This window comes from Salminus brasiliensis, chromosome 23, assembly GCF_030463535.1.
Source record: "Salminus brasiliensis chromosome 23, fSalBra1.hap2, whole genome shotgun sequence".
Classification (NCBI taxonomy): Eukaryota; Metazoa; Chordata; class Actinopteri; order Characiformes; family Bryconidae; genus Salminus; species Salminus brasiliensis.
Window position 1 is genome coordinate 5702108 of NC_132900.1, and position 27959 is coordinate 5730066.

The 27959-nt window shown below is 40.7% G+C and overlaps 3 protein-coding genes across 5 annotated transcripts in view; 1 reads left to right on the forward strand and 2 right to left on the reverse strand.

The window, feature by feature from the left end:
* On the forward strand, nucleotides 1–8342 carry LOC140545545 (polymeric immunoglobulin receptor-like). 2 transcript variants are annotated; one of them, XM_072668348.1, is made up of 11 exons: nucleotides 1–72; nucleotides 238–558; nucleotides 674–982; nucleotides 1070–1132; nucleotides 2208–2244; nucleotides 2815–2921; nucleotides 4029–4081; nucleotides 4546–4617; nucleotides 5618–5689; nucleotides 6037–6106; nucleotides 7430–8342. In XM_072668348.1, the coding sequence occupies exons 1-10, from the start codon at nucleotides 12–14 to the stop codon at nucleotides 6100–6102; spliced, it is 1161 nt and encodes a 386-aa protein (XP_072524449.1). In that variant the 5' UTR covers nucleotides 1–11; the 3' UTR covers nucleotides 6103–6106; nucleotides 7430–8342. The 2 variants fall into 2 exon arrangements, with proteins under 2 accessions (XP_072524449.1, XP_072524450.1); XM_072668349.1 differs by lacking the exon at nucleotides 7430–8342 and having other exon boundaries at nucleotides 6053–6094.
* Nucleotides 7518–27959, reverse strand: part of LOC140546208 (polymeric immunoglobulin receptor-like) — a 26195-nt gene continuing 5753 nt past the window's right edge. The window contains exons 10-20 of the mRNA XM_072669436.1: nucleotides 27885–27937; nucleotides 27583–27639; nucleotides 27424–27480; nucleotides 27205–27259; nucleotides 23675–23998; nucleotides 23275–23559; nucleotides 10033–10080; nucleotides 9854–9922; nucleotides 9174–9230; nucleotides 8837–8870; nucleotides 7518–8505 (exon numbers count right to left, since the gene is read on the reverse strand). Of these exons, the coding sequence (XP_072525537.1) occupies nucleotides 8472–8505; nucleotides 8837–8870; nucleotides 9174–9230; nucleotides 9854–9922; nucleotides 10033–10080; nucleotides 23275–23559; nucleotides 23675–23998; nucleotides 27205–27259; nucleotides 27424–27480; nucleotides 27583–27639; nucleotides 27885–27937 (1073 nt within the window). The 3' untranslated portion in view covers nucleotides 7518–8471. The remainder of the gene's footprint in view (nucleotides 8506–8836; nucleotides 8871–9173; nucleotides 9231–9853; nucleotides 9923–10032; nucleotides 10081–23274; nucleotides 23560–23674; nucleotides 23999–27204; nucleotides 27260–27423; nucleotides 27481–27582; nucleotides 27640–27884; nucleotides 27938–27959) is intronic.
* On the reverse strand, nucleotides 15058–20302 carry LOC140545551 (polymeric immunoglobulin receptor-like). Of its 2 annotated transcripts, none has more exons than XR_011978271.1 (7): nucleotides 19885–20075; nucleotides 18351–18662; nucleotides 17927–18235; nucleotides 17224–17286; nucleotides 16966–16999; nucleotides 15612–15925; nucleotides 15058–15573 (listed from the first exon to the last, which is right to left on the reverse strand). XR_011978271.1 is itself a non-coding variant. In XM_072668359.1 (7 exons), the coding sequence occupies exons 2-7, from the start codon at nucleotides 19943–19945 to the stop codon at nucleotides 15892–15894; spliced, it is 813 nt and encodes a 270-aa protein (XP_072524460.1). In that variant the 5' UTR covers nucleotides 19946–20040; nucleotides 20245–20302; the 3' UTR covers nucleotides 15058–15891. The 2 variants fall into 2 exon arrangements, 1 of the variants encoding a protein (XP_072524460.1); XM_072668359.1 differs by adding an exon at nucleotides 20245–20302 and having other exon boundaries at nucleotides 15058–15925; nucleotides 19885–20040.

Sequence of the window (27959 nt, forward strand, 5' to 3'; positions counted from 1 at the left end):
CTTACAGAAACATGGGCTTCTACTCTCTCAGCAGTTCTTTAATTCTCCTTGTGTTTCTGCTCTTCATCTCAGGTAAGTTCAATCCTGCATCACTCCTGTGCTTTGTATCCCATATTATACCACTAATCCTGTTTACTTTTTTAATACTGTTACTTTTCACATTTGTGAATGTTTCATTCTGGTAGTGGTTAAAGGTCTGGAGTGAAGCTGTTGTATAACTCGTCTTCTTCTCTGCAGATTCTGAGAGCGTGAGGACACTGAAGAAATTAGCTGTGAGAAGAGGAGGATCTCTCAGTGTTCCATGTTTTTATGATAAGCAGCACAAATTAAACCATAAATACTGGTGTAGAGGGCATTTCTGGATCTCATGTGGAATAGTAGCCTACACAGACACAAGTGGAGGAACATCCGTCACTGATCATCCAACCCAGAATATGTTTACTGTGGAACTGAACAGCCTCCAAGACTCGGACTCTGGATATTATTGGTGTGCTGTGAAAATTGGTGGGATTGGGACTCCAGATGACCGGGATTACGTGGATCTGACGGTCAGTGCAGGTAAGAAGTCTCTCTGTGTGAAGCAGAACATGTTCACTGTAGCTTAAGGCTTGTAGGACGTGTCTCTAATGATGGAGTTTGTGTTTCCTCCACTCCTTCTCTACTCTTCATTCAGATCCTGCTGTGAGGGTGGAGAACAGCAGAGTGAGTGGTCAGGAAGGGGGCAGTGTCAGTGTCCAGTGTTTCTATGGTGCTGAATATAAGAATAAAGAGAAGAAGTGGTGCAGATTTAAAGACAGCACCTGCTATTCTGGGGGGAGAACTAATACATCTCAGAGTTCAGCAGTGCTGGTTGCTGACTATGGAACAGGATCCTTCAGAGTGGAGATGAGTGGACTGCAGAAGAGAGATGCTGGCTGGTACTGGTGCAGTGCAGGAGATGTGGGAGTTACTGTTCACCTCAATGTCACTGAAAAACCTACCAGTAAGTTGATATTCATCAGAAATGGCTGTGAATCATCATGCTGTAATGTTGTAGCACTAACATCCACTGGCTTCTCCTTTTCTACAGCAACAACAGCTGCAACTACAGTTACCACCTCCCAGAGAACCAGCATCCATCAGAGTATTTCAGGTACGACCACAGTTTCCTTCTCTTTTTACTTTCTTTTACTTCATTGTACTTTTTAAAAAAATCATCGTCCAGCCCTTAATAGTACATAACTTCTGCATGAAAGTTTTGCCGGCTGAATAGACCACTGAAGTTGCTTCCTCATTATGTAGTCGGAGCCATGTGGTTATGCCCATATGTGGAACTCCAAGACTTTCTAAATGGGAGAGTTTTCCAAAAACTGCCTCTCTTGCATCCTGTGGTCATTAAATACACTCATAAGTTTTGTCCTGTGGACATTTTTCTGTCAGTTGTCACTAGATTCTCTGAATTGCAAGGTTGCTAGTGTCCTCAGTGTCCTTTCTGTGTCCTCTTGGTGTGCTGTTAGCTAGCTGAGACTGTGGCTGGTTGGCTGGGCTAGCTTTTAGCCTAGCACCCACTCACTTCAAAGGTTGTAGTAACTCCTGGCTTCTTCGTCTGCCTTTCATAAAGCAACACAAAGGCGCTACAGCGACAGCCAAGTTGTCTTGTCAACTGTCATGGCGGACTTGTTTGATTAGTCTCTCTCTCCCCCCTCCCTGAGTACTGAGCATTTAATCACCACAATAATGCAAGAATGCACAGCAGGACCATGCGTTTGCAGAGCGCTGGCCATAGGCTGCTGACCCCCATACACCGCCAAAAGAGCTCCTACAATGGACATGCGAGTTGAGCAATGAAAAAAGATTGGCTGGTCCCACATGTCCTTTTTTCTTTTACGTTTTTATCACATGGCCAGCTGGATACATGTGCACGACGTCCCATCTGCAGCAGGTCCACCTCACAGCTTCCAGGACTCGGACCAGGATCTGCTGCTACCACAGGACGCCTTTAGAGCTGTTTTGGCAATCGCATAAAGGAACAGCAGCATATTAGACAGTTGGTCATAATGTTTTGGCTAGTTTGGTGACTTTATGTTCCTGTGTAAGCCCTGCACTTGGCTTTTTAGGCCTTTTTTATGGCTTTTTTTAGGCCATATATATATATATATATATACACACACACACACACACACACACAATATTTAAGATATAATATACATTTTCTTAATGATTTCTAGGTTCTACAAATGGGACTGAAACTCAAAACAAAGTTGGGTGAGTAGTACTGAAGGTCTCATTGTTTCTACTACTGGCTTTTCTGCAATGATGTATGAGAGTGTGAAGGACAGTGTGAGAGACCGGACGTGGACAGTGTGATGTGACTTCTTTACTGTCTATGCTTTGGAACTGTTGGAAATATCTTAGCTTAGAGATATGGTGCTGTACGAATAGGCAGAATTATGAGTTTCAGAAAAATGTAACAAATTTCTCTACATTCCTACTCTGGGGGGGTCATGTTTATCTGCTGCAGTCCTAATCTATTGGCAGTACTTCTCTACAGGGAGTAGACAAGCACATCATTTGCACATCTGTGTCAGCAATTCAAGTAGCAAGTGCATACATTCATTCATTAGAAGGGGGTGTCCACAAACATTTGAGCATATAGTGTATGTGCCTAAACTAGCAATTCTGAGTGTTGTATGACGGATTAGCCATAGGAATGCTGGGTAATGTAGTCAGAGGATGCTGTTTTAGGCCAGAATGACTAGATGCTTTTGCTTCAGTGAGCACAGTGATAGTAAGCAATGCTAACTTACACACACTGTGTTTCTTCATTCACTGCAGTGACGGAGGTGCTATGCTTTTCTGGGTTCTTCTGGCTGTAGGTCTGGTTCTACTTCTGCTTCTGCTTCTGGTCAGCCCTCTAACCTGCATGTTGAGAAAAACATCCAGTAAGTATTCACTGTCTGCAGTGTTCTTACAGGCCTTCTAATGATACTTTGAAGGTTTTGTGGTTTGTTAAAGGCGCTGTTTACGATTCTGAAGAATGACACACCTCTCCCAAAATAGCACCTTTACAGAAGAAGGAAAACCCCCTTCTAACTTTTAATGGAAGTCAAAAAAGTGTCTATTCCAAGTCATTTTGGAGCATTTTAATTGGTCCATTCGTCATGAAATTTGCACACAGTGTTCAGAAAAACTGCCAGATTCACGTTATGTAAAAAAGTGGAAAACGGCAAAAACTGAGATACGTTTTTTTGCTCAAATTGCAGTATTTTTTGGGCCAGTATCTTTTTTTTCATTTTGATTGGGCCTGACATGTCCTGGCAAGCAATTAGGTTTAGCTTGTTTTGCGTTAGCATTGTTGTGAGTTAACAAACTGTCGCTACATTTGCTGCTGCTAAGCAATTTGTGATTATCTATCAAAACACAAATGTAAAAAATGTAAAAGTAGAAATAGAGCAACATCCTCATCCCTTTTCATGCTTTGGATGCAAATTCATGCTGAGCTATGTAGAACGGACCGCACATCTGAACACACATAGTTAGCATATTAGCTAGCGATGATAGCTAGCGGATCAACTAATAACTCTAATAATAAGTTTTTCACTTGGTGTTGTGGCCATGAAACCAACCAAGCAGCGAGATGCTAGCCAGCATATTAGCTAGCTAAAAATAGCTGTCCAATGAACCAAAGGATAAGTGGTCAGATGCAGTCTACCCAGCACCCCACCTCCTGTCCAGCTCTCAAGAATTAACGCCCCCTGTTGCTGATTGGCTGAAATAGTGTTGTGTTTCTCAGCTTGAGCCACTTTGTTTGTGGCCCTGTTTACAGAGCCAGGGCTGTAGACGAACACTGGACATTCTTTCAGCGCGCAAACCAGAGAGCTAGGAAAGCCGTGAGGAAGAATTCGCTGAATTTTACAAAACATGTGCTGTACCAAAGCTGCATCCGGCACCTTTAAGTGGTAGACAAAACCTGCACCTAAAGTGGACACCTAATGAGTTAATAATGACTAATCTGCATGTACTTAACCCACACCATCTCTCTCTAACAGAGGAAAATGTGTCAGAGGCCAGAGAGAGAAGCAGCGACACTGCAGTTCACACGGTTAGTATTGTGGTTAATAGATGGCACCATGCAGCCTGGCACAGTCCTGCTCTCACTGTGTTCAAACACAGGCTGAAGGGGTTAGTACAGATCATTTTCTGTGGGGGAAAAGATGACCCTTTCATGGGTGTAGCCTTTTTTGTGTTTGTTGGGTTTATTTTATATGTCTATGACTGAAGACACACTGATATGCAGCTCAGTGAGTCATTAAACAAGAAGACTATTATTGGCCAATACTCAGCTAACATGCCCATGTGAGGCCTGTATAGGAAGCCCAACTGGGAACCAAAAATTTGGTCCATGGGTTAACGTGAGAAACGGCAAAAACTGAGAGACGGTTTTTGCTCAAATGCCAGTATCTGTATTATTTTTTAATATATCGGTTGGGCCTGACATCATATAAACAGTATTTAAGAAGTGAAACATTAAGAGACTGTGTTATCATGGCTTAATTGTGTCCACAGACTTCATCTCTACCAGCTCCAGAAAATGATGTGACCTACAGCTCTGTAAGAAAGGCACCCAAAAATAAAACTGTGAGTAGACTCCAACATAGTTTAGAGGGTGTTAGCCAGTTAAAGACAGCGTGTTGTTTATGTGTTTTTGAGAAGTGGCTTTGACTGAGGTTCTTTGACTGAGGTTCTTCAGTCTTACTAAACATCAGTTCAGCTCTGTGGTCTCTAACCCTGCTAACTTCATGCAGGCTTCGAAGCCAGCCCTAATCCTCCCACCTGATCCAACTAATTTGTGCCCTCAGAAATTCATGATTGGGTGTTTTAGGTTGGAGCTGGAACCTGCAGGGAGGTATGTGTGCGTCCAGAAATTCGAAAGAAGCCACTTAAAATACCTATCAAAGAAGCTTGCAGGCGAGGATACATGAGAGTATGCTACCCAGGAAGTCTTTTAAAGATTTTAGAGGGACATCACTGTGTCCACACCCAGAGCGTACGAGAAGGCATTAACTGCCATCAAAGCTTTAGCAAGAAGCACAGTCAGATTCTGTTGTTCAATGCATCTCTGTAATAAGCAGGTGTGTAAACATTCACAATTAACATAAATAAATGGTAAGAATGACCGTACATGAGCTGGACCTGTGCAGCAACTGCGATTGGCTTGGGAGGATTAGGGGTGTGTGCTAAAGGCATTATGCTCATATTTGAAAGGAATCAGCTGTCCCGTATCTGTAGAATGAGTTACTGCTCATTCTCTCCATTCCTCCTACTCTTTTCCTCTCCTTGATTCCTCCTTGATGTTCCTCCGGGGGAGGACAGGAGCAGTAGCACAAGTTTCTGGACACTCTCTAGATGTTCGAGAACATTGGTGTGGGTGGTGATTGAGCACTCAAGCTAGTTGAACTTCATGTTTGTCCTCTGTGAGACATCCTAAACAGTTATGTGGGTTTTGAGATGAATCCAGGAGACACAAAGAGATACAAGGTTTTTGTTCAAATACAGTATTAGCCGGACTACATATAAACAGTATTTGAGAACTGAAAGGTTAAAATAAAAAAGTTATAATTGTTAATTGTGTCCACAGCGTTCATCTCCACCAGCTCCAGAAGACGATGTGACCTACAGCTCTGTAAGAAAAGCTCCCAAAAACAAAACTGTGAGTTAACTCCAAAATATACAGCCATATACACACCTACAGCTGTGTAAACCTTGTATCTCCAAAATAGCAACTTTACAGAAGAAGGAAAATGCATTCTTGACTTTTAATGGATGGCAGTGCAAAAAGATCTTATTCCAAGCCATTTTGGAGCATTTTGATTGGTAATAATATTCAGACACAGTGGTAAGAACTGCCAGATTCACATTATGTGAAAGAGTGAAGCAAAGAAAAATGGAGATACAGGGTTTTTGCTGAAATACCAGTATTGGTATCAGGTTGAGCTTGACATAATTTAAAAGTCTTTCAGTCTTTCAGCAGTTATTATGCGTTATTTGTGTTCACAGCCTTCATCTCCACCAGCTCCAGAAAACCATGTGACCTACAGCTCTGTAAGAAAAGCTCTAAAATAAAACTGTGAGTAAACTGAGAAATGTACAGCCATTGACACCAGTAACACCTCGCTGTTATGATCACGTGACCGTCTTGAGGGTGTTAGCGGGTTAAAGACAGTGAGTGTTATTGAGAAGTACAGTGTGAAGCTTTGATGGAGGTTCTTGGAAGAATAGCTCCTAGAAGTAAAACCAGCAGCAGAAGATGACGAGGTGATCTGTGCTTCACAGACTCTCAGGCCTTGTTCACAGGTATTCGGATATTTTATGTCCACACGACAGGTCACTGAAAACTGGGCTTTGCCAGAAACACCTACAGCTTTCCAGGTGGATGCATTACAACGCATGCATGTTTCTGGCTGGATCTTAAATACCTCCTTACACCCTATATAGTGAACTACGTAAGTCATAAAACAGCATCTACTTTAGGACGGATTCTCCTTTCCAGGACCCTGGCATAAACTTTCCCAGGGAGAAGGGTGATGCCTCAGTAGTTTGTAGCCACTCTCCAGTCCCCTTGCTTAGTTGAACCTCAGATGATGGAGGAGCAATGAGGCTCTCTTAGATAGTTGAGGGGACATGGGAGTTTACCACTGCTGTCTACGTGGACTTGTAGAAGGCTTATGACATCTTGCGGGAGGTACTCAGGGAAATATGGGGTGCCGGTGTTGCTGAAGCGAGCTGTTTAGTCCTTGTACTCCTGGTGTCTAAGTTGCACCTGTATTCTTGGCACAAGGTCAAGCTTGTTCAGTGTTGACGTTGGACTCGGTCAGGGCTGTGCCTTGTCTCCGCTCCTGTTTGTGATATTTATGGACTGGAGCTGTTAGAAATAGCTGAGGACAGGGATTTCTGGCTACCTGTGCTCACCCTACTGCCACGGCAACCCTGAACTGGATCAAGTGGCAAGATGATGATGATGATGATGATCATGATGATGATGATGATGATGAATGTAACTACTGTTCTATTACAGATATATAACGCTCTGTATAGATTTACGATCTGTAATTTCATGACTTACATAGTGCACTACATAGGGAGTAGTGTGTCATTTGGGATTAAACCTCAGTGTTTTCTTCTTCCTTCTTTGTGGTGTTTTGATGTTTCTCCTAATGATGTACAGTGATACCATGTTCATGCAAGCATTTTAGTGTCTGTGTGAATGAGAATATTATCCAATACAGAGGGAAATATATATATATTGTAATATCTTGTGATGTGTGAACGAGCCTTAGACTCAGGGTCAGGACACAAAAAACAGCTGTGGCTATTGATTATACGCTTTAGTGCTTTTTTTTATTATTTTTTTTACACATTTTAACCACCTGTCTTTCTGTTATGATTACAGGTGTGCACAGATGTGATTCTGCAGTGCAAGTGACCTGATGGATAATACATGAAGACAGAGGGAAGACGTGGACAATACAGTTTGTTTATTTTTGTTAAGAAAATCTGCTCACAAGACTGCTCAGACTGCAAGACAAGCAAACCAAATCTTAAACATCGAGATCCATCCAGTCATCCGACTGCTCATCCAACTGGGACTGCTCATCAGACTAATAGAGCAATATAAATTGTACAAATGACTTTCAAACATTCAAAGTCAATAACACAGAATTAGTTTTTCTTTCCTGGAAAGTAGCTGCTTTGGAAATGATTAACGTTAGTTGTTATTAATAGTAGTTGAACAAGTTGAAAACAAGCAAATAAAATGAATAAAAGAGATGGAAAAAAACTCTATTTATCTGTTACAGTCTGACTAACTAGGCTTTTGATAGAGCAACCAATAAAAGGAGTCATCAAGACAGAGGTTTGTGAGGTCATGGAGTAAAGCGAGAGTCTATCCACCAATTTTCAGACTTCAGATTCTTTACCAATTTTCTCCCCAATTTGGATCACCAATTACCCAACCCTTACATATTCTCCCACTATCGCATGCAATGCTCCCGACACTGGGAGGGTGACGACCAACCCCAGCATCCTTTGACACATTGACATTTTTTTTTCTAAACTGCTGCTGATGCAACGTCACCAGGCAGCCAACACACTCTGAGGAAAGCACGGTGTACCCGGCTCTGATGCATCAGCCAGCCAGCTTTGGAGAGTAAGGGGAAAGGGAGCCATCTACCCACCCTGAAGAGAGCAAGGCCAATTGTGCTCTCTCAGGCTCCGGTTGCCGATGGCTACCAGCATGAACACTCAGGGCCCCCCTATCTTCCACTACCACTAAAGATTGCAAATAAGATTTCAAATAAACATATTCTAAGTGTGAGTAGTTGGTGTAGCTCTTTCTTGCCCTCATTTCTAGATCCTCCATCTCATGAAACAAAAGCTACAGAGATTCAGCTTCATAAATTCTTGGCTCTTCCAGGATCACAGCATTTGTATGTTTAGGGGTTTGTGGTACAGAACTCCACTAGCTCTCTGAAACATAAAACAAAGACAAGCTGATTGTCAGACATGAATGATGCTCTAGCCATCGTCTTGCCATCACAATAATCTTGCTTAGTAAATCAGGCTGCTTATCAACTAATCAGATTCTTGTCTTGGTTACATGTATGTGTAGCCCTGGTCAGTGTAATGTGAGTGAAGTCCCCTCTGAAATTGGTCTTATCTACAAGTGACTTAGCTGTTAAGACCATCTTACTTAAGACCTGTCTGTGCAACAAGCCTTAGAAGCCTCTATTTGCAGTGTAAGTACTGCCAGTACTGTTACAATTCTGTGATTCTTTATTTACTGTGGTTTTATACTCACGTTGATTTTCCATGGCGGGAATGCATAGTTTCTGCTGTTCCCCACATAATGAAGAGAGTAAGAGTGATTACTTACAGCATTAACACACAAACAGTGTTGTCTCTATAACTACACCAACATGATCATTTTCTACTTTAGGGATATTCCACAGTCTGAAATCAGAATCCAGCAATTTTAACAAACACAGCCCCCACAATAACATGCTGGATTACATCCCAGCACAGATACCAGATATAAGAACAGAAGCCTGGAAGTTTTCTCTCTCGTTATTGTAAAGAGTGAAACAGTAGTAAAGGTTCCTTTATTGATCAAAGAGCATATTATCATAAAGACGTACCTGGAGGAGTCGTAGGAGCTTGCTCAGATTTTTCAGTAGTTGAAGTTACAGCTGTTTCTAACATAAAGAATAAATAGTCAGACATTCTCTCTCACTGTTTCTGTACATCCAGATAGTGAGACTTTAAAATCTCCATTTTCTCAGTACAAGAAACTGCCGTAATTGTTCCCATGCAATAATATACAATCAATCAACAAATGCATACAAACAAACTCAAATAAAAGTTGTCTTTTGTATGATACACTGCTTTAAAAATATATAAATCAATATTGCACTGCTGAAATGATAACTTGGAGAGTGGGATCATCTTAAATCTAGGCTGAAGAGGGGTGGCACGTGTGAAGCTAGCCCCCACCTCTTTTCAAACTCCTGCTGATGCAGCATGGTTAGGCAGAGAGCACTCTCTGAGGCTTCCCAGCTCAGATACAACAGCTAACAGACGCCTGTGCTGACCAACATCACACTAGGAGTGATGTGGGGAGGAAGTGGCACTAATCCACCCCTGAGAGAGCAAGGCCAATTGTGCTTTCTCTGGCTCTGGCTGCTGATGGCAAACAGCATGACCTGGGAATCGAACCTCCCAGCAATCCTCAGATCATAGTGGCAGTGCCTTAGTCCACTGCATCGCTTGGAGCCCCTGTCCTTTTACATACTTTTAAGAGAAGGGGATGTGAGCATACCTAGAGAGTTTCTTGGATTCACAGTTCCCTTGGTGTTCCTGTGAGCTGAAGTTGACCTCTCCACTGTCACTAGCATGAGAAAAGACAAAACAGGCTAATGATAGAATTCTTCTATCACATCTCCTACACTGAACCAGTATCTGAGACACAGTTGATGAAGGTATCTGAGGTGAACTCACTGGTGCTGGTTGCCTGGGTGGTGGTATCTGTAGTTGCAGCTGTTGTTGCTGTAGAAAAGGAGAAGCCAGTGGATGTTAGTGCTACAACATTACAGCATGATGATCAGCAGCTATTTCTGATACATATGATCTTACTGGTAGGTCTTTCAGTGACGGTGAGGTGAACAGTAACTCCCACATCTCCTGCACTGAACCAGTACCAGCCAGCATCACTCTTCTGCAGTCCACTCATCTCCACTCTGAAGGATCTCCTCCCATCATCACTGATCTTCACTGCTGAATTCGAGAATGTGTTGCAGCTCCAGTCTTTAAATCTGCACCACTTCTTCTCTTCATTCTTATATCCAGCACTGTAGAAACACTGGACACTGACACTGCCCCCTTCCTGACCACTCACACTGCTGTTCTCCACCCTCACAGCAGGATCTGAATGAAGAGCAGAGAAGGAGTGGAGGAAACACAAACTCCATCATTAGAGACACGTCTTACAAGCCTTAAGCTACAGTGAACATGTTCTGCTTCACACAGAGAGACTTCTTACCTGCACTGACCGTCAGATCCACGTAATCCCGGTCATCTGGAGTCCCAATTTCACCAATTTCCACAGCACACCAATAATATCCAGAGTCCGAGTCTTGGAGGCTGTTCAGTTTCACAGTAAACATATTCTGGGTTGGATGATCAGTGACGGATGTAGTTTTTGTACGTTGGTCTGTGTGGGCTACTATTCTACATGAGGACCAGTAATACCCTCTACACCAGTATTTACGGTTGGATTTGTATTTCTCATCATACAAACATGGAACACTGAGAGATCCTCCTCTTCTTACAGCTAAATTCTTCAGTGTCTTCACGCTCTCAGAATCTGCAAGTTGAAAAAAGAACAGCAGAACTCCAGAATATGTCAAACAGTTCATGATAGTATTACTATACAGTAATATATACTATACAAATGTATTCGGCCCCTTTTGAACTTTGAACAACATTTTGCCACATCTCAGGCTTCAAACATAAAGAAATGAAATTGTAATTTTTTGTGAAGAATCAACAACAGGTGGAACACAATTGTGAAGTGAAACAAAATTTATTGGATATTTTAAACTTTTTTTTAGAAATAAAAAATTGAAAAGTTCTCCACCCCAACACTGGCTCATGATCGCGTAGCTGCATCTAGTAACTGTTGTAATGACACTTGCTGCTGGATATATCTATTATTCTGGCCTACACACATATATACACAATTTTCAGCACCATAACCTCAGGTATAAGATACTGGATGGATACAAATGTCTTTCAGAAGGAGCTGAGGTCTGAACATGCCCACCAGGAGGAGGAGGTGTGACCCAATAAAAATACAATAAAAAGCTTTTTACTGGTTTATTCTTTGGTAATTGGTAATTCATTCCTTCATTCTGAATCTTTTCACTGTTATTAAATATAATTTCTGAGCAGAACATAAAGACAGGACAGTGAGTTCACGCTCATGAGGAAACACTGTGTAATAAAGGGTTAATAACAGCATGTTTAAAGCAGTGAAGGTGTGTAGAACACACAGCCAGTGTACAGGAGGGATGCAGGATTGATCTTACCTGAGATGAAGAGCAGAAACACAAGGAGAATTAAAGAACTGCTGAGAGAGTAGAAGCCCATGTTTCTGTAAGAGTCTCCAACGACAAATACTCTTCCTGTGTCTGAGAGAAGCAGCTCAAATACAGAGCTCTTCCTGTTTAGTGCTTTGTTTGTTTTTTTATGTAATAAAAAGAGAGATAGACAGACAGACATTTATATGTATGTAGATAGATAGATAGATAGATAGATAGACAGAGAGACAGACATTATATATTTAGACAAATAGACAGACAGACATTTATATGTGGGTAGATAGATAGATAGCTAGACAGACAGGTAGGTAGACAGGACGAAATGTTATGCTTAGGTTATGCTTAATGAAACTATAGAATTTTATAGTAATAATAAAAATATTAACTGCAGCAATTAGAAGATTAATAGTTAAGAGTTGGATTATATGGAAGTTATATGAAGATCCACATCCCTCAGATCTGCTTGTGTTGTGTTGGAAAGCTGGCTTGCTATGCTCTAAATGCCTCTAAATAATGTCAGATAGCCTGCTGGAATGGTGTGTTTGCATAGCTAGCTACTTTATGATCAGTGTCCGCAGCAGAAGCATATTTTAGACTGCCTTTACTATGAATACGAAACCATTTGAGCAAATGAGCAGAAATGCTAACACAAAGGCGGAAGAAACAAACTCTTGAAAGTGGACATGGCAGAAAAAGGTGGACAGGGGTCAGCTAAGTAGGCACTAGGCTGAGTTAGCCAAAGCAAAGCAAAATTTAGGCGGGAACTTGACACATAGGCCTTATACAGAACACACACAAATACGGGTAAATATCTGTGTAAGTACCTAGCTGATTAACCCCTTTACACAGCAAGGCTTATTACACACTAAGGTGTATTATACAGTAACTACAGGGACTTCTGTACCAACTGGGGGGCAATTATTTGGTAATAAAAGTTTTTAATAACACCTTTGGCTCGTGAGCAGCCCATAGACTATTTAAGAGGTTAAAAGGTTACATATTACTCTGCCCTTATATCACTTAATACAAATATCCTTGGTAAATGATAAAAACGTGATAGGAATTGATAATGATAAATTATAAAACACACCCCCTTGCACACACACTTCCCTTTTCAGAGCATGTTTAAGCTTTCTTTAGTATTACAATAACAGAGTCAACATTTTGCACATGATTTACTTGTATCACTTCTTCTCACAGTTGCTTGTGTTATTTACGGTCTTAGAAGTGTGAATGTGTAAGAGCTCTGACTTGCACACTTATGTAGCCACACTAACTGCACTGTGTCTGTATTTCCAGTCTCTGGTTTACGGTCTGCAAGGACCAACTAAGTGAATTCCAAAGATCCCAACTACAAACCAAAGAAATCTCTAATATATTGAATTTAGATCCTGTGTGTCTGTATCTACATGCAAATTTGTAGCTAACAGAAGAAATTTAGCAAAAGAATGTTTGTGTTACTATTGACATGATATCCGATGTGAATGTGTTACTTATTTATTATGAACTAGTATAAACTATTAACATTTTTGATTAATTTCTTCCCCTTTTCTCAAACCCGTTTGTGGCTCCCTCTAACAACAGCAGTGCTCCCAACACTCTGAGGGTAAGGACTTACTACGTATGTACTTACACGTATCCTCCGATATAAGAATCTGACCACCTAAACCTAAACTACTACACCTAACCTAGACTTAACCTACTACACCAAACCCCAATCTACTACACCTAAACCTACACTACTTCACCTAACCTAGACTTAACCTACTACATCAAATCCCAATCTACTACACCTAAACCTAAACTGCTTCACCTAACCTAGACTTAATCTACTACACCTAACCCTAAACTACTACACCTAAACCTAAACTACTTCACCTAAACCTAGTTCTAAACTTAACCTTCTACACCTAAACCTAGTTCTAAACTTAATCTACTACACCTAAACCTGAACTCTTACACTTAAACCTAGACCTAACCTACTACACCTAAACCTAGTTCTAGACTTAACGTACTACACCTAATCTGGTTCTAAACTTAACCTACTACACCTAAACTTAACCTACTACACCTCAACTTAAACTACTACACCTAAACCTAGTACTAAACTTAATCTATTACACCTAAACCTAAACTACTACACCTAAACCTAAACTACTTCACCTAAACCTAGTTCTAAACTTAACCTACTACACCTAAACCTAGTTCTAAACTTAACCTACTACACCTAAACTACTACACCTAAACCTAGTTCTAAACTTAATCTACTTCATCTAAACCTAAACTACTCCACCTAAACCTAGTTCTAGACTTAACCTACTACACCAAAACCCAAACTACTACACCAAAACCCAAACTACTACACCTAAACCTAGTTCTAAACTTAACCTAGTACACCTAAACTTAACCTACTACACCTCAACCTGAAGTACTACACCTAAACCTAGTACTAAACATAATGTATTACACCAAACCTGAACTACTACACCTAAACCTAGTTCTAAACTTAATCTACTTCATCTAAACCTAAACTACTCCACCTAAACCTAGTTCTAGACTTAACCTACTAAACCAAAACCCAAACTACTACACCTAAACCTAGTTCTAAACTTAACCTAGTACACCTAAACTTAACCTACTACACCTCAACCTGAACTACTACACCTAAACCTAGTACTAAACATAATGTATTACACCAAACCTAAACTACTACACCTAAACCTAGTTCTAAACTTAACCTAGTACACCTTAACCTAGAACTAAACTTAATCTATTACATCTAAACCTAAACTTAACCTGTTACACCTAAACCCCTACACCTAATCCTAGTTCTAAACCTAACCTACTAAACCTAAACTACTACACATACAGTGGGGCAGTGGTGGCTCAGCGGTTAGAGCGCCGGGATATCGATAACAGGGTTGTGGGTTCGATTCCCGGGCTCGGCAAGCTGCCACTGTTGGGCCCTTGAGCAAGGCCCTTTACCCTCTCTGCTCCCCGGGCGCTGGAGTTGGCTGCCCACCGCTCTGGGTGTGTGTGTGTGTGTGTGTGTGCTCACTGCCCCTAACATGTGTGTGTGTGTGTGTTCACTACCAGATGGGTTAAATGCCGAGGACACATTTCGCTGTACAGTGTACACTGTACAGTGACAAATACGTGCACCTTTTTTTTTTTTTTTTTTTTTACACACAACCATAACAATAACCATAACCTAACCTTACCCTAACTCTAATCCTAACCATAACCATAACTTTAGTGGTGTACATGTACAAATTTTATGAGATCTTGTTGAACCCTGACTAGGAAGAAGTAGATGAGAAGACTGATGGATGGTCAATGATCGTGTTCAGTGATTTCAGGTAGGCTCCCGACCCACCATGACCCTAACCAGGAGCAAAAGAGGATGGATGGATGGATGATGAAGTTTTAACAGCATGTAATATTTTAATGGTTCACCAGCAGAACAAATAACATAACAGAATACAGTTATACAAAACCCAGGAGATGATGACGACTGATGGTGAGATTTAAAACTATGAACACCCGTCCGAGCGGACAGGAGCTGACAATTAGCCAGATATTATTATGAGATGTGATTTTACTGAACTTTAGATGATACGTCACCAGTGCATTTGATATAAGAAGTCTTATAGTCTTATAGTCTGCGCTAATGTTGGAGTGGTATCATGCAAGATTTCCATTCTTTCCCATACAAACACATTCTGCACCCTGCACTTCCTTACTGGAACTTGTATGCTCAGCCACACAGCACCCACAAAGACTTCTCCCCACTCACACTACACCTGAATTCACACCTAAATAATGTCAACATTTCAGATGATATCAGACCTGTACATTTGAACAGCTTTAAACCAGTGCAATATTAATAACATAGAGAGTATATATGTGTGTGTATGTACAGTGAATGTGTAAATATTCACTATACATATTCACTTTAAATATGTGCCCTTATCTCACCTTTACACCTGTGGAATGTGACGTGACGATACTTGTGTCTAAGCTTTTGATAAAGCACCCAATAAAAGGGCACTTAGAAAGTGTTTAGAGACAGAGTATATCTACCACTTTTAAACAATTAAGAACACATTTGCTGAAGATTGCAGATAAAATAGTAAAAATCAAGTTGCTGCAGCTCTTCATCTGCCCTCATTTCAAGCTCCTTCATCTCAGGAACAAAAGCTATAAAGTTTCAGCTTCATAAACCCTCAGTTCTTCCAAGATCTCAGTATTTGTGTGTTTAGGTGTGCGTGGTACAGAACTCCACTTGCTCTCTAAAACATAAAACAAGACAGGATTTAAAATCACAGGTTGAATGAAGACAAGCTGAGCGTCAGGTGTGAATCACAGAGCTGCAAATCCTGCTGTTGATGAGTGATGCTGATGCTGATTTCCGTTCAGATCTGCTGTTGCACATTAAGCATTCATGCTAGGGTTGGTCTGGATTCACTTTTTTTTATACTGTCAGACCGTCTCGAAATATAACCATGGTATACTTTATTATCAGGTGAGGGGATTCACGGAAGTAGCACAGATCTTAAGTTTAGTGGCTTCCGTGCCATCTCATCCTGTGTTATTTCAACCCCCCCCCCCCCCCAAAAAAAAAAAAAAAAAAACTATTAAACACAGCGTTCAGTTTGCTTACAGGGTCACAGACTAAAGGAACACAATTTGAAAATCAATCATCAAATAAATGTTAAACCTCTGCAAGTCAGGAGAGAGAAGCAGATCAGCGTTAGCTGAGTAAGCATGATGATACTGTGTTCACCATAGAACGTGCTCAAGTCTAGCTGACCAATATTTACATTATTTACACTCATAATTGTTTAGATGAGAATGTCTTGAGCGACTGGTGTTGAAAAGGACAGAAAGATGAAGCGTGGTTTTGGGGCTGTAGACAACTCGCTAAGCTAACCTCTGCATGGCCCTGCTACACATTCACACTATTGAGGCTCACGCTAGTCTGGCGTTAATTTTGACTATATGTACTTGGTTCTGAGTCGCGCACCTGGTCCTGGAGTGACAGAAAGTCCAGATGTGTCAGGTAATGTAGTGTTTGGACCTGTAGCCAGCTTTCAGGACTAGCTGGATAATTTAACTAGCAGGCCAAACCACCCAGTACTGAAGGAGTACCACCGAAACTGAGGTTCAAATTACACATGTTCAGAGTCAGGGGTCAGTGCGTCCATGGAAAAACGTAGGGCTTCATTTTTAGATAGATGCTTGTTGGATGTCCCAGGGGTCTCTGGATGCAGAGTAAGTACTGCCATTACAGACTTCTGTGATACTCTGTTTACTGTGGTTTTATACTCACGTGGATTTTTCATGGCGGAAATGCGTAGTCTCCGCTGTTTCCCACATAATGAAGAGAATAAGAGTGATTACTAACAGCATTAACACACACAGTGTTGTCTCTATAACTACACCAACATTTTTTGCTGGGTTACATCCTAGCACAGATTCCAGATATAAGAACAGAGGCCTGGATGCTTTCTCTCTAGTTGTTGTAAAGAGTGAAACAGTAGTAAAGGTTCCTTTATTGATCAAAGAGCATATTATCATAAAGACGTACCTGGAGGAGTCGTAGGAGCTTCGGCTTGCTCAGATTTTCCAGCAGCTGAAATTACAGCTGTTTCTAACATAAAGAATGAAGAAGAAGAAAAAGCTGTTAGCATCACAACGCCAGCTATTCTCTTTCTCTTTCTTTTTCTCATCATAAGATTAAGAATAATAATATTATTAATTTTATTAAGATAATTTATTTGTCAGTATTTTATTCCATGAACAAATGATTGTGCTTTTTGAAAAGAAATGCTTGAAACAAAATATGACCAATATATGACATATATGATCAATGATACAGAATTATTTCAGTAAATAAAATAACTTGTCTAGAAATGAGATTTAATTCATTAAGATAATAAGACTTTATTTAGTTTATTATTATTTATTCAGGACTTCAGTTATGCTTTTTCTTCAGTCATAATAAAGCAACAGCTTACCTTATGACTTCTGTGTGTGTGTTTATTTATTATATACACTATTTAGACAAAAGTATTGGGACACCTACTCATTCATTGTTTCTTCCAAAATCAAGGGTATTAAAAAAGATTTCATCCTGCTTTTGTTGGAGTTACTGTCTCTACTGTCCAGAGAAGAAGGCTTTGTGTGTGTTTATATCTGCTTCAAAAAGTAACAGATTAATGTTAGCATTAAAATCTTACAACATGACTGTCAGCAGGACTGGGCGGCATTTCTAAAACATATGATCTTACTGGTAGGTCTTTCAGTGACTGTGAGGTGAACAGTAACTCCCACATCTCCTGCACTGAACCAGTACCAGCCAACATCACTCTTCTGCAGTCCACTCATCTCCACTCTGAAGGATCCTGTTCCATAGTCAGCAACCAGCACTGCTGAACTCTGAGATGTATTAGTTCTCCCCCCAGAATAGCAGGTGCTGTCTTTAAATCTGCACCACTTCTTCTCTTCATTCTTATATTCAGCACTGTAGAAACACTGGACACTGACACTGCCCCCTTCCTGACCACTCACTCTGCTGTTCTCCACTCTCACAGCAGGATCTGAATGAAGAGCAGAGAAGGAGTGGTGGAAACACAAACTCCATCATTAGAGACACGTCTTACAAGCCTTAAGCTACAGTGAACATGTTCTGCTTCACACAGAGAGACTTGTTACCTGCACTGACCGTCAGATCCACGTAATCCCGGTCATATGAATCACCAATTTCCACAGCACACCAATAATATCCAGAGTCCGAGTCTTGGAGGCTGTTCAGTTCCACAGTAAACATATTCTGGGTTGGATGATCAGTGATGGATGTTCCTCCACTTGTGTCTGTGTAGGCTACTATTCTACATGAGGACCAGTAATACCCTTTACACCAGAATTTACGGTTTAATTTGTACTGCTTATCATAAAAACATGGAACACTGACAGATCCTCCTCTTCTCACAGCTAAATTCTTCAGTGTCCTCACGCTCTCAGAATCTGCAGAGAAGAAGTTGAATAAAAGAACAGCAGAACTCCAGAATCTGTCAAACAGTTCATGATAGTATTAAAAATATATATATTAAAACATGGTTTAGGAAATAATTTTGAATTTGTCTGATCTCTGATTCCATAAATATATGGAAATATCTGTAATATATAAAAGCTTAATAATAATAAGTATAATTAAAATGTTTTGTTTTAATGGTCAAACGTGTAATGGAGATTCATACGAAACAATACAAGTAACCAACAACCTTTAAATAATAACTAAAATCATAATTTACTACTACTACTACTACTACTACTACTAATAATAATAATAATAATAATAATAATAATAATAATAATGAAAGCAAAATGACTTTCAATAGCTTCTGTTCAACATGACCATTGTTTTATCTTGTACAGCCAATAATCATTTAAAACCTCTTAAACTCTGAGACTCTAAATACATTCTAAGGATTATAATTTATAATTATGATATTATGTTTCTCTCAGTTTATATGGATGAGGAATGCATATCTGGAGCTGCTAGCAGTGCTCTGGAGTTTAAGAGGTTAATTAACAGTTAAATTACGGTTAAAAAAGAAAGCAATGTCAGGAAAGTAACTGTTCATCATTTTATAAAGAATTCTGATGTCACTTGTCAACTGCTTCTTCAGTTCCTGCAGTGGGTTAGCAGCTGCAGCTCCACCCCAACACTGGCTCATGATTGCGTAGCTGCACATAGTAACTGTTGTAATGACACTTGCTGCTGGATATATCTATTCTTCTGGCCTACACACACACACATATATATATATATATATATATATATATATATATATATATATATATATATATATATATATATATATATACATATGTGCAATTTTCAGCACCATAAACTCAGGTATAAGATACTGGATGGAAAAGAATGTCTTCCAGAAGGTGCTGAGGTCTGAACATGCCCACCAGGAGGAGGTGGTGTGACCCAATAAAAATACAATAAAAAGCTTTTTACTGGTTTATTCTTTGGTAATTGGTAATTCATTCCTTCATTCTGAATCTTTTCACTGTTATTAAATATCATTTCTGAGCAGAACATAAAGACAGGACAGTGAGTTCACGCTCATGAGGAAACACTGTGTAATAAAGGGTTAATAACAGCATGTTTAAAGCAGTGAAGGTGTGAAGAACACACAGCCAGTGTACAGGACGGATGCAGAATTGATCTTACCTGAGATGAAGAGCAGAAACACCAGGAGAATTAAAGAACTGCTGAGAGAGTAGAAGCCCATGTTTCTGTAAGAGTCTCCAGCGACAAATACTCTTCCTGTCTCTGAGAGAAGCAGCTCAAATAGAGCTCTTCCTGTTTAGTGCTTTGTTTTTTTCACTTAATGTTAGTGAAGATAGAAGATAGATGGATGGACAGACGGACAGACAGACAGACAGACAGACAGACAGATAGATAGATAGATAGACAGACAGACAGAGACAGATAGATCAGTTATAAAATAATAAAGTAAAAATGATTTTTTTTATGGAACAAAAAAATGCAAACATCATCAGTCAGGTTCAAGAAATATAGTATACAGACCCTTTAACAATGTCTTAGAAACTTAGTTTAGCTCCACTCTGACTAAGGAGAACATCACTAGGGCTACAAACGAAACTTGTAGTCTGTGGCTCCTCCCCCTCAGTCTGTTTACTGTTTATTCCTGCGGGTTATAGCGCCCCCTATTACATGGGAGGATGCGTCTCCTGACTCCTGACCATGGAAGACTGTGTTGTTGAGATTTAAATGTATAATCTCCTGTCTCTTGACAAGCAGGCAGTTAGACAGTTGTGCCATCTGGAGCTTCTGAATAGTATTATAGCTGTTGTGTTAAAGTCAGTCCTCACCCCGACTTTCATCTCTGCTAGCAATTTTAGCAAAGCCAGTGAAGCGTAATTATAGGCTAAATAAATAACACATAGCGCTTCAATAGCATGCAGTACATTTAACAGCACACCGGTAGAATTAATATCATGACAAAATAAAAATACACAAAGCTAGAGCTGATGGTGTCTGACTAGGCTTTTGACAGAGACCCAATAAAAAGGATGTCAGAGTAGTGAAGACAGAAGGTCGTGAGGTCATGGAGTAGAGAGAGAGTATCTCCCACTTTTAAACAATTAAGAACACTTTTACTTAGGATTGCAGATAAAATATGAAAACATCAAATTCAGGGAAGCCCGTTCTACGCGTGAGTATCTCCTTCATCTCAGGAACATACATTCATAAATTCTTGGCCCTTCTGGTATCTCAGCATTTGTGTCTTGTCAGGTGTGTGCTATACAGAACTCCACTCGCTCTCTGAAATAGAAAACAACACAGGATTAGAAGCTCAGGTTGTACGAAGACAAGCTGAGCATCAGACGTGAATCACAGAGCTGCAGTCCTGCTGTTGATGAGTGATACTGATGCTGATTTTTGTTCAGATCTGCTGTTGCACAAGAAGTATCCTTGTGCAACAGCAGATCTGAATGCTTTTGGGAAGTTTACAGTCATTGAAAATGAGTTAAGGTCATAACATTACAACCATAACATTACAACCATCTGCTTAATATTGTGCAGACATCCCCCCATTTAGCTCAAGTATCCATGTAATTTTAGCTTTAAGTATTGAACAGTCTGTGCTACAGTAGCTTTTTTGTGGGATTGGAACAGACAGGCTACCCTCAGTAAACCTTGAGCACCCATGACCCTGTTGCAGGTTCACTCAGTTCGCAGGGTGTCCTTCTTTGCACCTCTTTGGTAGGTACTGACCTCACCATGCATACTGGAAACAGCACACAGTAAAGCTTAATAACGTTAAGTGTCACAGACTTGTCATTAACAAGTCCTCTCTGGAAAATGTCTTTATCTACAAGTGATTTCGCAGTTAAGGCCTGTCAGTGCAGCCAGGCCCAGGGGCCTCTGAATACAGCATACACACCGGCCAATACTGACCTCTTCTCCTTTTACTGTTTTTTTTTTTTTTACTCACCTCAGGCTCCCAGGGCAGGAATGTGTAGCCTCTGCTGTCCGCCACAGTGAGTAAGACTGATTACTTTTACAGCATTAACACAGTCACAGGGTTGTCTCTATATATCCACACCAGCATGGTCTAAAACCAGAATCCAGCAATTCTAACAAACACAATACCCACAATAATGTACTTAAATCACTGCACAGATTTCAGATGTAAGAACAGAAGGCCTGAACTTTATTGATCAAATAGCATATGATCAAAACCAAACGTACACTATATGGACAAAAGTATTGGGACACATACACATTACACTGACAGGAGCTTAAATTTCACTTAATGTAGAGTTGGTCCTCCTTTGGCAGCTCTATCAGTTTCTGCTGCTCTTCTGTGAAAGCATCCATTCATCCAGAAGAGCATTTGTGAGGTCAGACACTGATGTTGGATGAGAGGGCTTGGCTCACAATCTCCATTCTAGTTCATCCCAAAGGTGTTTGATGGGGTTGAGGTCAGGTCTCTATGCAGGCCAGTCAAATTTTCCTGACTTACTACCCAACCATGCCTTTTTGGAGCTTGCTTTGTGCACTGGGGCACAGTCAGTCATGCTGGAACAGAAAAGTGCCTTTCCCAAACTTTTTTTCACAAACTTGGCAGCGTACAATTGTCCACAGTGTCTTGTTGTGCTGAGGTATTAGGATTTATCTTTTGTGGAACTGTAAGGGGCCTACAGGCCAACCCCTGAAAAACAACATTATCCCTCCTCCACCAAACTTTACAGTTGGCACAATGTAGGTAATGTTCTCCTGAACTCCATTAGACTGCCAGATAGAGAAACTTGATTCTCAGAGGGTCCAGTGGCCATGTGCTTTACACCACTCCATCCAACACTTGGCATTGTGCATGGTGATGTAAGGCCTGCATGCAGATGCTAAGCCATGGGAACTCATGCCAGTAAGCTCCCAGAGCACAGTTTCTGTGATGATTTTAATGCCAGAGGAGGTTTGGAACTCAGCGTTGGATCACTTTTCTGCACTATGCTCTGAGCTCAGCACTCGGCCCTAATCTCGCTCGGTAACTTTACGTGGTCGGAAACTTGGTGGCTGAGCTGCTCTATGTGGTTCCTCCTAAACGCTTCCACTGTTCAATAATAACACCACTCACAGCTGATGGAGGAAGATTTAGGAGGGAGGAAATTTCACCAGCTGACTTGTTATTGCAGCAGTGACTCCTATTACATACAGAACCACGCTGGAGTTCAGTGAGACCAAAGGAAAGACTTGAATTCAATGATTAGGAGGCGTGTCCCAATACTTTTGCTGATATAGCGTACCTGGAGGGTTCTAAAAGATTTCAGTTCCTTTTTTGGGTCAAGCTATATTTAGGATATTATACTTTTACATATAATCATATATCATATGATTCATCATATATATAATCATCATATATATAATGTGATCATACCAGGAGTGTTTACAGTTTCCTTGGTTGTCTTGCGAGAAGTTGTTGTCATCTCCACTGTTGCTAACATGAGAAGTAACAGATTAATGTTAGCGTTAAAATCTTACAACATGACTGTCAGCAGGACTGGGCAGCATTTCTGATACATATGATCTTACTGGTAGGTCTTTCAGTGACGGTGAGGTGAACAGTAACTGCAACATCTCCTGCACTGCACCAGTACCAGCCAGCATCACTCTTCTGCAGTCCACTCATCTCCACTCTGAAGGATCTCCTCCCATCATCACTGATCTTCACTGCTGAATTCGGGTAGCAGCTCCAGTCTTTAAATCTGCACCACTTCTTCTCTTCATTCTTATATTCAGCACTGTAGAAACACTGGACACTGACACTGCCCCCTTCCTGACCACTCACTCTGCTGTTCTCCACCCACACAGCAGGATCTGAATGAAGAGCAGAGAAGAAGTGGAGGAAACACAAACTCCATCATTAGAGACATGTCCTACAAGCCTTAAGCTACAGTGAACATGTTCTGCTTCACACAGAGAGACTTCTTACCTGCACTGACCGTCAGATCCACGTAATCCCGGTCATCTGGAGTCCCAATCCCACCAATTTCCACAGCACACCAATAATATCCAGAGTCCGAGTCTTGGAGGCTGTTCAGTTCCACAGTAAACATATTCTGGGTTGGATGATCAGTGACTGATGTAGTTTTTGTACGTTGGTCTGTGTGGGCTTCTATTCCACATGAGGACCAGTAATACCCTCTACACCAGTATTTACGGTTTAATTTGTGCTGCTTATCATAAAAACATGGAACACTGAGAGATCCTCCTCTTCTCACAGCTAATTTCTTCAGTGTCCTCACGCTCTCAGAATCTGCAGAAAAGTTACCCATCAGCACTTCTCCAGGTCTCAAGACAGAGTTAAGATATGTATCTGAGATGGCTGTAGAATGTTGCTTTTTTATAGTCAAACATTGTGTAATAATACAGAAATTCATATGAAACAATAATAACTAATAATAATGATAATAATAATACTTTAATGCGTTTTCTATGTTTCATTACTGTAATGTCTCCCTCTGCTGGCCTCAGTGGGCACAGGTCATGTGCTCCAATGTGCAAGGGCTAAACTTCGCCCTTCACCTGAGGCTCATCTCCAGCATGCAGGCCCAGTTTATGACTGGACTGTTACTGACTCCTCTTGAGCCCCTCAGTTTGGAGTGTTGTTGTTGACGTCACTGTTTCACTTCCAGTCTTGGACGTGCTTGTGCTGTTGTTTATCTTGGTTTTGACCCTGCCTGTTTCCTGACCTCTGCCTATCCTGACAATGAGTATCGCTTTAGCCCTAATAAAGCCTCAGGCCATATGTTACAATAGTCGATAATCATGAAAACCACAATTATCATGCAGCTTCTTAAACTCTGCATTTTTTGAATACTTTCTAAGGATAATAATACTTTTTGTTCAGTAATTGCATTAATTATTCTTCATTTATATGAGTGAGGATTGCGGGTCTAGAGCCGCTAACAGTACGCTGGAGTTAAAGAGGTTGACTTTCAAAAGTAAATCATTTTAAGAAAGTATCTGCTTTTCATTTTCTTAACACCACTGAGGTTGTCAACGGCCTCTTCCGGTGTGACACTGGCTAATGATCAAGTGGTAGCGTCTAGTAACTTGCTGTTAGAAACAGAAGCACTGCCCAGGACTTGGGGGCCAGTGAAAAGATATTACACTGATCTCCACAACGCTAACCATTCTGCCAAAACACTCAATTCATTTTCATGGACTGACTGGGGTCCACATCCCCTTCTCCCACCCTACGATGCCCCTAGCTGGACATGTCCATACTTCAGCCATGTCTCACAATCTAACACTCCAATTCGTTCCTTCATTAGGACCTTTATCACTGTTATTAAATACAATTTCTGAGCAGAAGTACAGACAGGACAGTGAGTTCACGCTCATGAGGAAACACTGTGTAATAAAGGGTTAATAAGAGCATGTTTAAAGCAGTGAAGGTGTGAAGAACACACAGCCAGTGTACAGGAGGGATGCAGGATTGATCTTACCTGAGATGAAGAGCAGAAACACAAGGAGAATTAAAGAACTGCTGAGAGAGTAGAAGCCCATGTTTCTGTAAGAGTCTCCAACGACAAATACTCTTCCTGTGTCTGAGCAGCTCATTTTCAGAGCTCTTCCTGTGTTGGGACTCTCTCACTATCAGAGAGTCAGGTACTAATTTACCAGCTTCCTGCCTAATGCTTTTTTGCTCTATTTCTTTATGGATGAACGAATAGATAGATAGATAGAAAGACAGTCAGATAGACAGACAGGCAGATAGATAGATAGACAGACAGGCAGATAGGTTGATAAATAGATGGATAGACAGGCAGATAGGTAATAGATAGATAGACTGTAAAAGTTCAGATCTACCACCAGGGGGCAATATCCCATAAGAATAAACCAGTGGTGAGCTCAGTGAGCAAATCTCAGACAATGAAAGATTCTCAATACAAAGTACGCCAAGCTCGGGCTGGTGTATTTGGTAGTTCTGACACTCAAGTACAAACGGCCAAGGACGGGAGGACGCTGACGGTAATTTTGCAGTTGGAACAGCAGCGTGGTGCGAAATGCATTCTGGGATATATGTCACGTGTCGATGCCTCCTCAATAACATAGGCTTAACAAGAACACATCCGTGAATTTGGACTGTGCTTGGCTGGATGTGAACTTTTGAAAGGAACAGTACTTGGGCTGCAACTGATGACATTTAACACAGTCCACAGAAACACGAGTACAGACAAGAACGCGGCCGACTGAGAAGCGGTACCAACTGGGGTCAACAGCACACTACACAGTAATAACACAGTGGCGAAATACACTACATGTCCAAATGTTTGAGGACACCCCTTCTAATGAATGAAGTCAGCAACTTTAAGTTGCACCCCTTTGCTGCTGACACAGATGTGCAAATAAACACACACACAACCTTGTCTAGTCCCTGTAGAGAAGTACTGCCAATACAATATGACTCTCTGAACATAAACCTACCTACTGATGGGATGAGTTGGGGAGTTTGGAAGAAGAGGTGGGGTGGTGATGATCCAACATCACTACAACATCACTGACCTCACTAACACTCTTGTCGCTGAATACAATCAAACCCTCACAGCAATGCTCCTGATTCTAGCAGAAATTCTTCTTCCCTGGGCCATAGAGACAGTTACTCCAACAAAAGTAGGATGAATGTTTGTTTTGTTTTGTTTGTTTTGTTTGTTTGTTTTTGGGGGGGGGGGTTGTAATACCCTTGGTTTTGATAGAAACAATGAATGAGCAGCCGTCTCTTAACTTTTGTCATTAGATAATAGTCAGTTTGTTTTGTTTAGATCTTAGACTGTATATGGTTTAGACCTCAAAGTCATTTGTCCATTAATCAGTTTCACACAAAACATTGACGGATGCGATGAGACAGATATCTACAGTATCTACAGATTCAGGAAATATTTTGAAAGAGTTTAATAGAAACATCAAGAAACGTCAAATTTGACATGCTGGTGTGTTTGTAGAGAGGTTGTAAGACTGTAATGTAAAAATTTTATATGTGAGACATAAATCTTTAAAGTATTACATGTCCAGCTCATGAAAAAACTCAAGAAAAATGCAGGATTTGGGCCTTTTAAATCTGTGCCTAAGAAACTGTGCCTAAAGCTTGTCTAATACAGTCTGTTCTATATTCATAATGGGTATTTGCATTAAGGTGTCTTCTCTGGAAGTGATCCCATCTAGATCCCTTGGCTAGACGGACGTCTGCTCACACCTGCAATAATGAGAGAAAATGTATCTATAAATTATGGAAAACATACATGTGTATATTATATATATATATATAATGTAAAATAATGATTGCATAAATAACCCCCTCCCCTTTAGGTCCATGCAATCACTAGTCTCCTTCTGGCACGGTAACTCAGTTTGTAAGGACAGATTTACACACATGCCACATTCCTTCCATTTCTTAATGATGGATTTAACTGAACTCCAGGGCACTTTAACACTGACACTGAGCTTCTCTCACCTCTTACTTGTGAACCACAGAGCTGTAGATCACCCCGTCATCTCCCACTGCTGGAGAGAGCTGGAAATACAACAGTTTTAGAGACCTTCTGAAGGATCCTCTGTTCTACCACACTCTTTCACCAGCTACACTAAATGGGTCCGAAGTGTAAGGGAGGGAAGCTCTCCTTCAGTCAGATGTTTATACCTGTGGTGATGGCTGTACGGTTAGAAATATGTACTCACAGTGTGTTGCACCGAGCTGTTGGTGACATCATTTTCAGGATCTGATGCAGATGAAGGCTGTAGACATGGTTTTCTCATGATTTCTCAACAACCCAATAATCTCTTAATGCTTCAGTAAATGAGGACAGTTTATAGGTGGGTGGAGAAATGAAGTCCTACCTTTTTCTTTTTAGAAATGACTGTGCTGTAGGTCACAGGCTCTTCAGTTATGGAGGACTGTTAATACACACACACAGAAAGCATTAAAGGGGTTTTCTGGTCTAAAACTAGCACTTTATATGTTGTTTGTCATGTTCTGCAATATAGTGTAGAATATGTGTACATGTCCAAATGTTTGTGGACGCCCTTTCCAACCAATTTATTTAGCTATTTTAATTTGCACCAATTGCTACTGATGTGATACCGTGGAGAGCAACACCACATCAGACTGCATGATACCATAAATACTCCCCAATACTTACTGCCTGAACTGCAGCACTGTTGATCCTCTCTGTGCTCTCCATCTGAGTTCTATCTGTTAGTGTGAGGTGGAGATA

Bases quoted from the DNA above. Each gene is read 5' to 3' on its own strand.
- LOC140545551 (XM_072668359.1), bottom strand. From the start codon at position 19,945: ATGGGCTTCTACTCTCTCAGCAGTTCTTTAATTCTCCTGGTGTTTCTG. The intron at 18,236-18,350 runs GTAACAAGTCTC...CTCTTCATTCAG, and splicing joins GGATCTGACGGTCAGTGCAG to ATCCTGCTGTGAGAGTGGAG. The intron at 15,926-16,965 runs GTGAGTATAAAA...TTTATGTTTTAG, and splicing joins TTCCGCCATGAAAAATCCAC to AGAGCAAGTGGAGTTCTGTA.
- LOC140545545 (XM_072668348.1), top strand. From the start codon at position 12: ATGGGCTTCTACTCTCTCAGCAGTTCTTTAATTCTCCTTGTGTTTCTG. The intron at 4,082-4,545 runs GTTAGTATTGTG...TTGTGTCCACAG, and splicing joins GCGACACTGCAGTTCACACG to ACTTCATCTCTACCAGCTCC. The intron at 4,618-5,617 runs GTGAGTAGACTC...TTGTGTCCACAG, and splicing joins AGGCACCCAAAAATAAAACT to CGTTCATCTCCACCAGCTCC.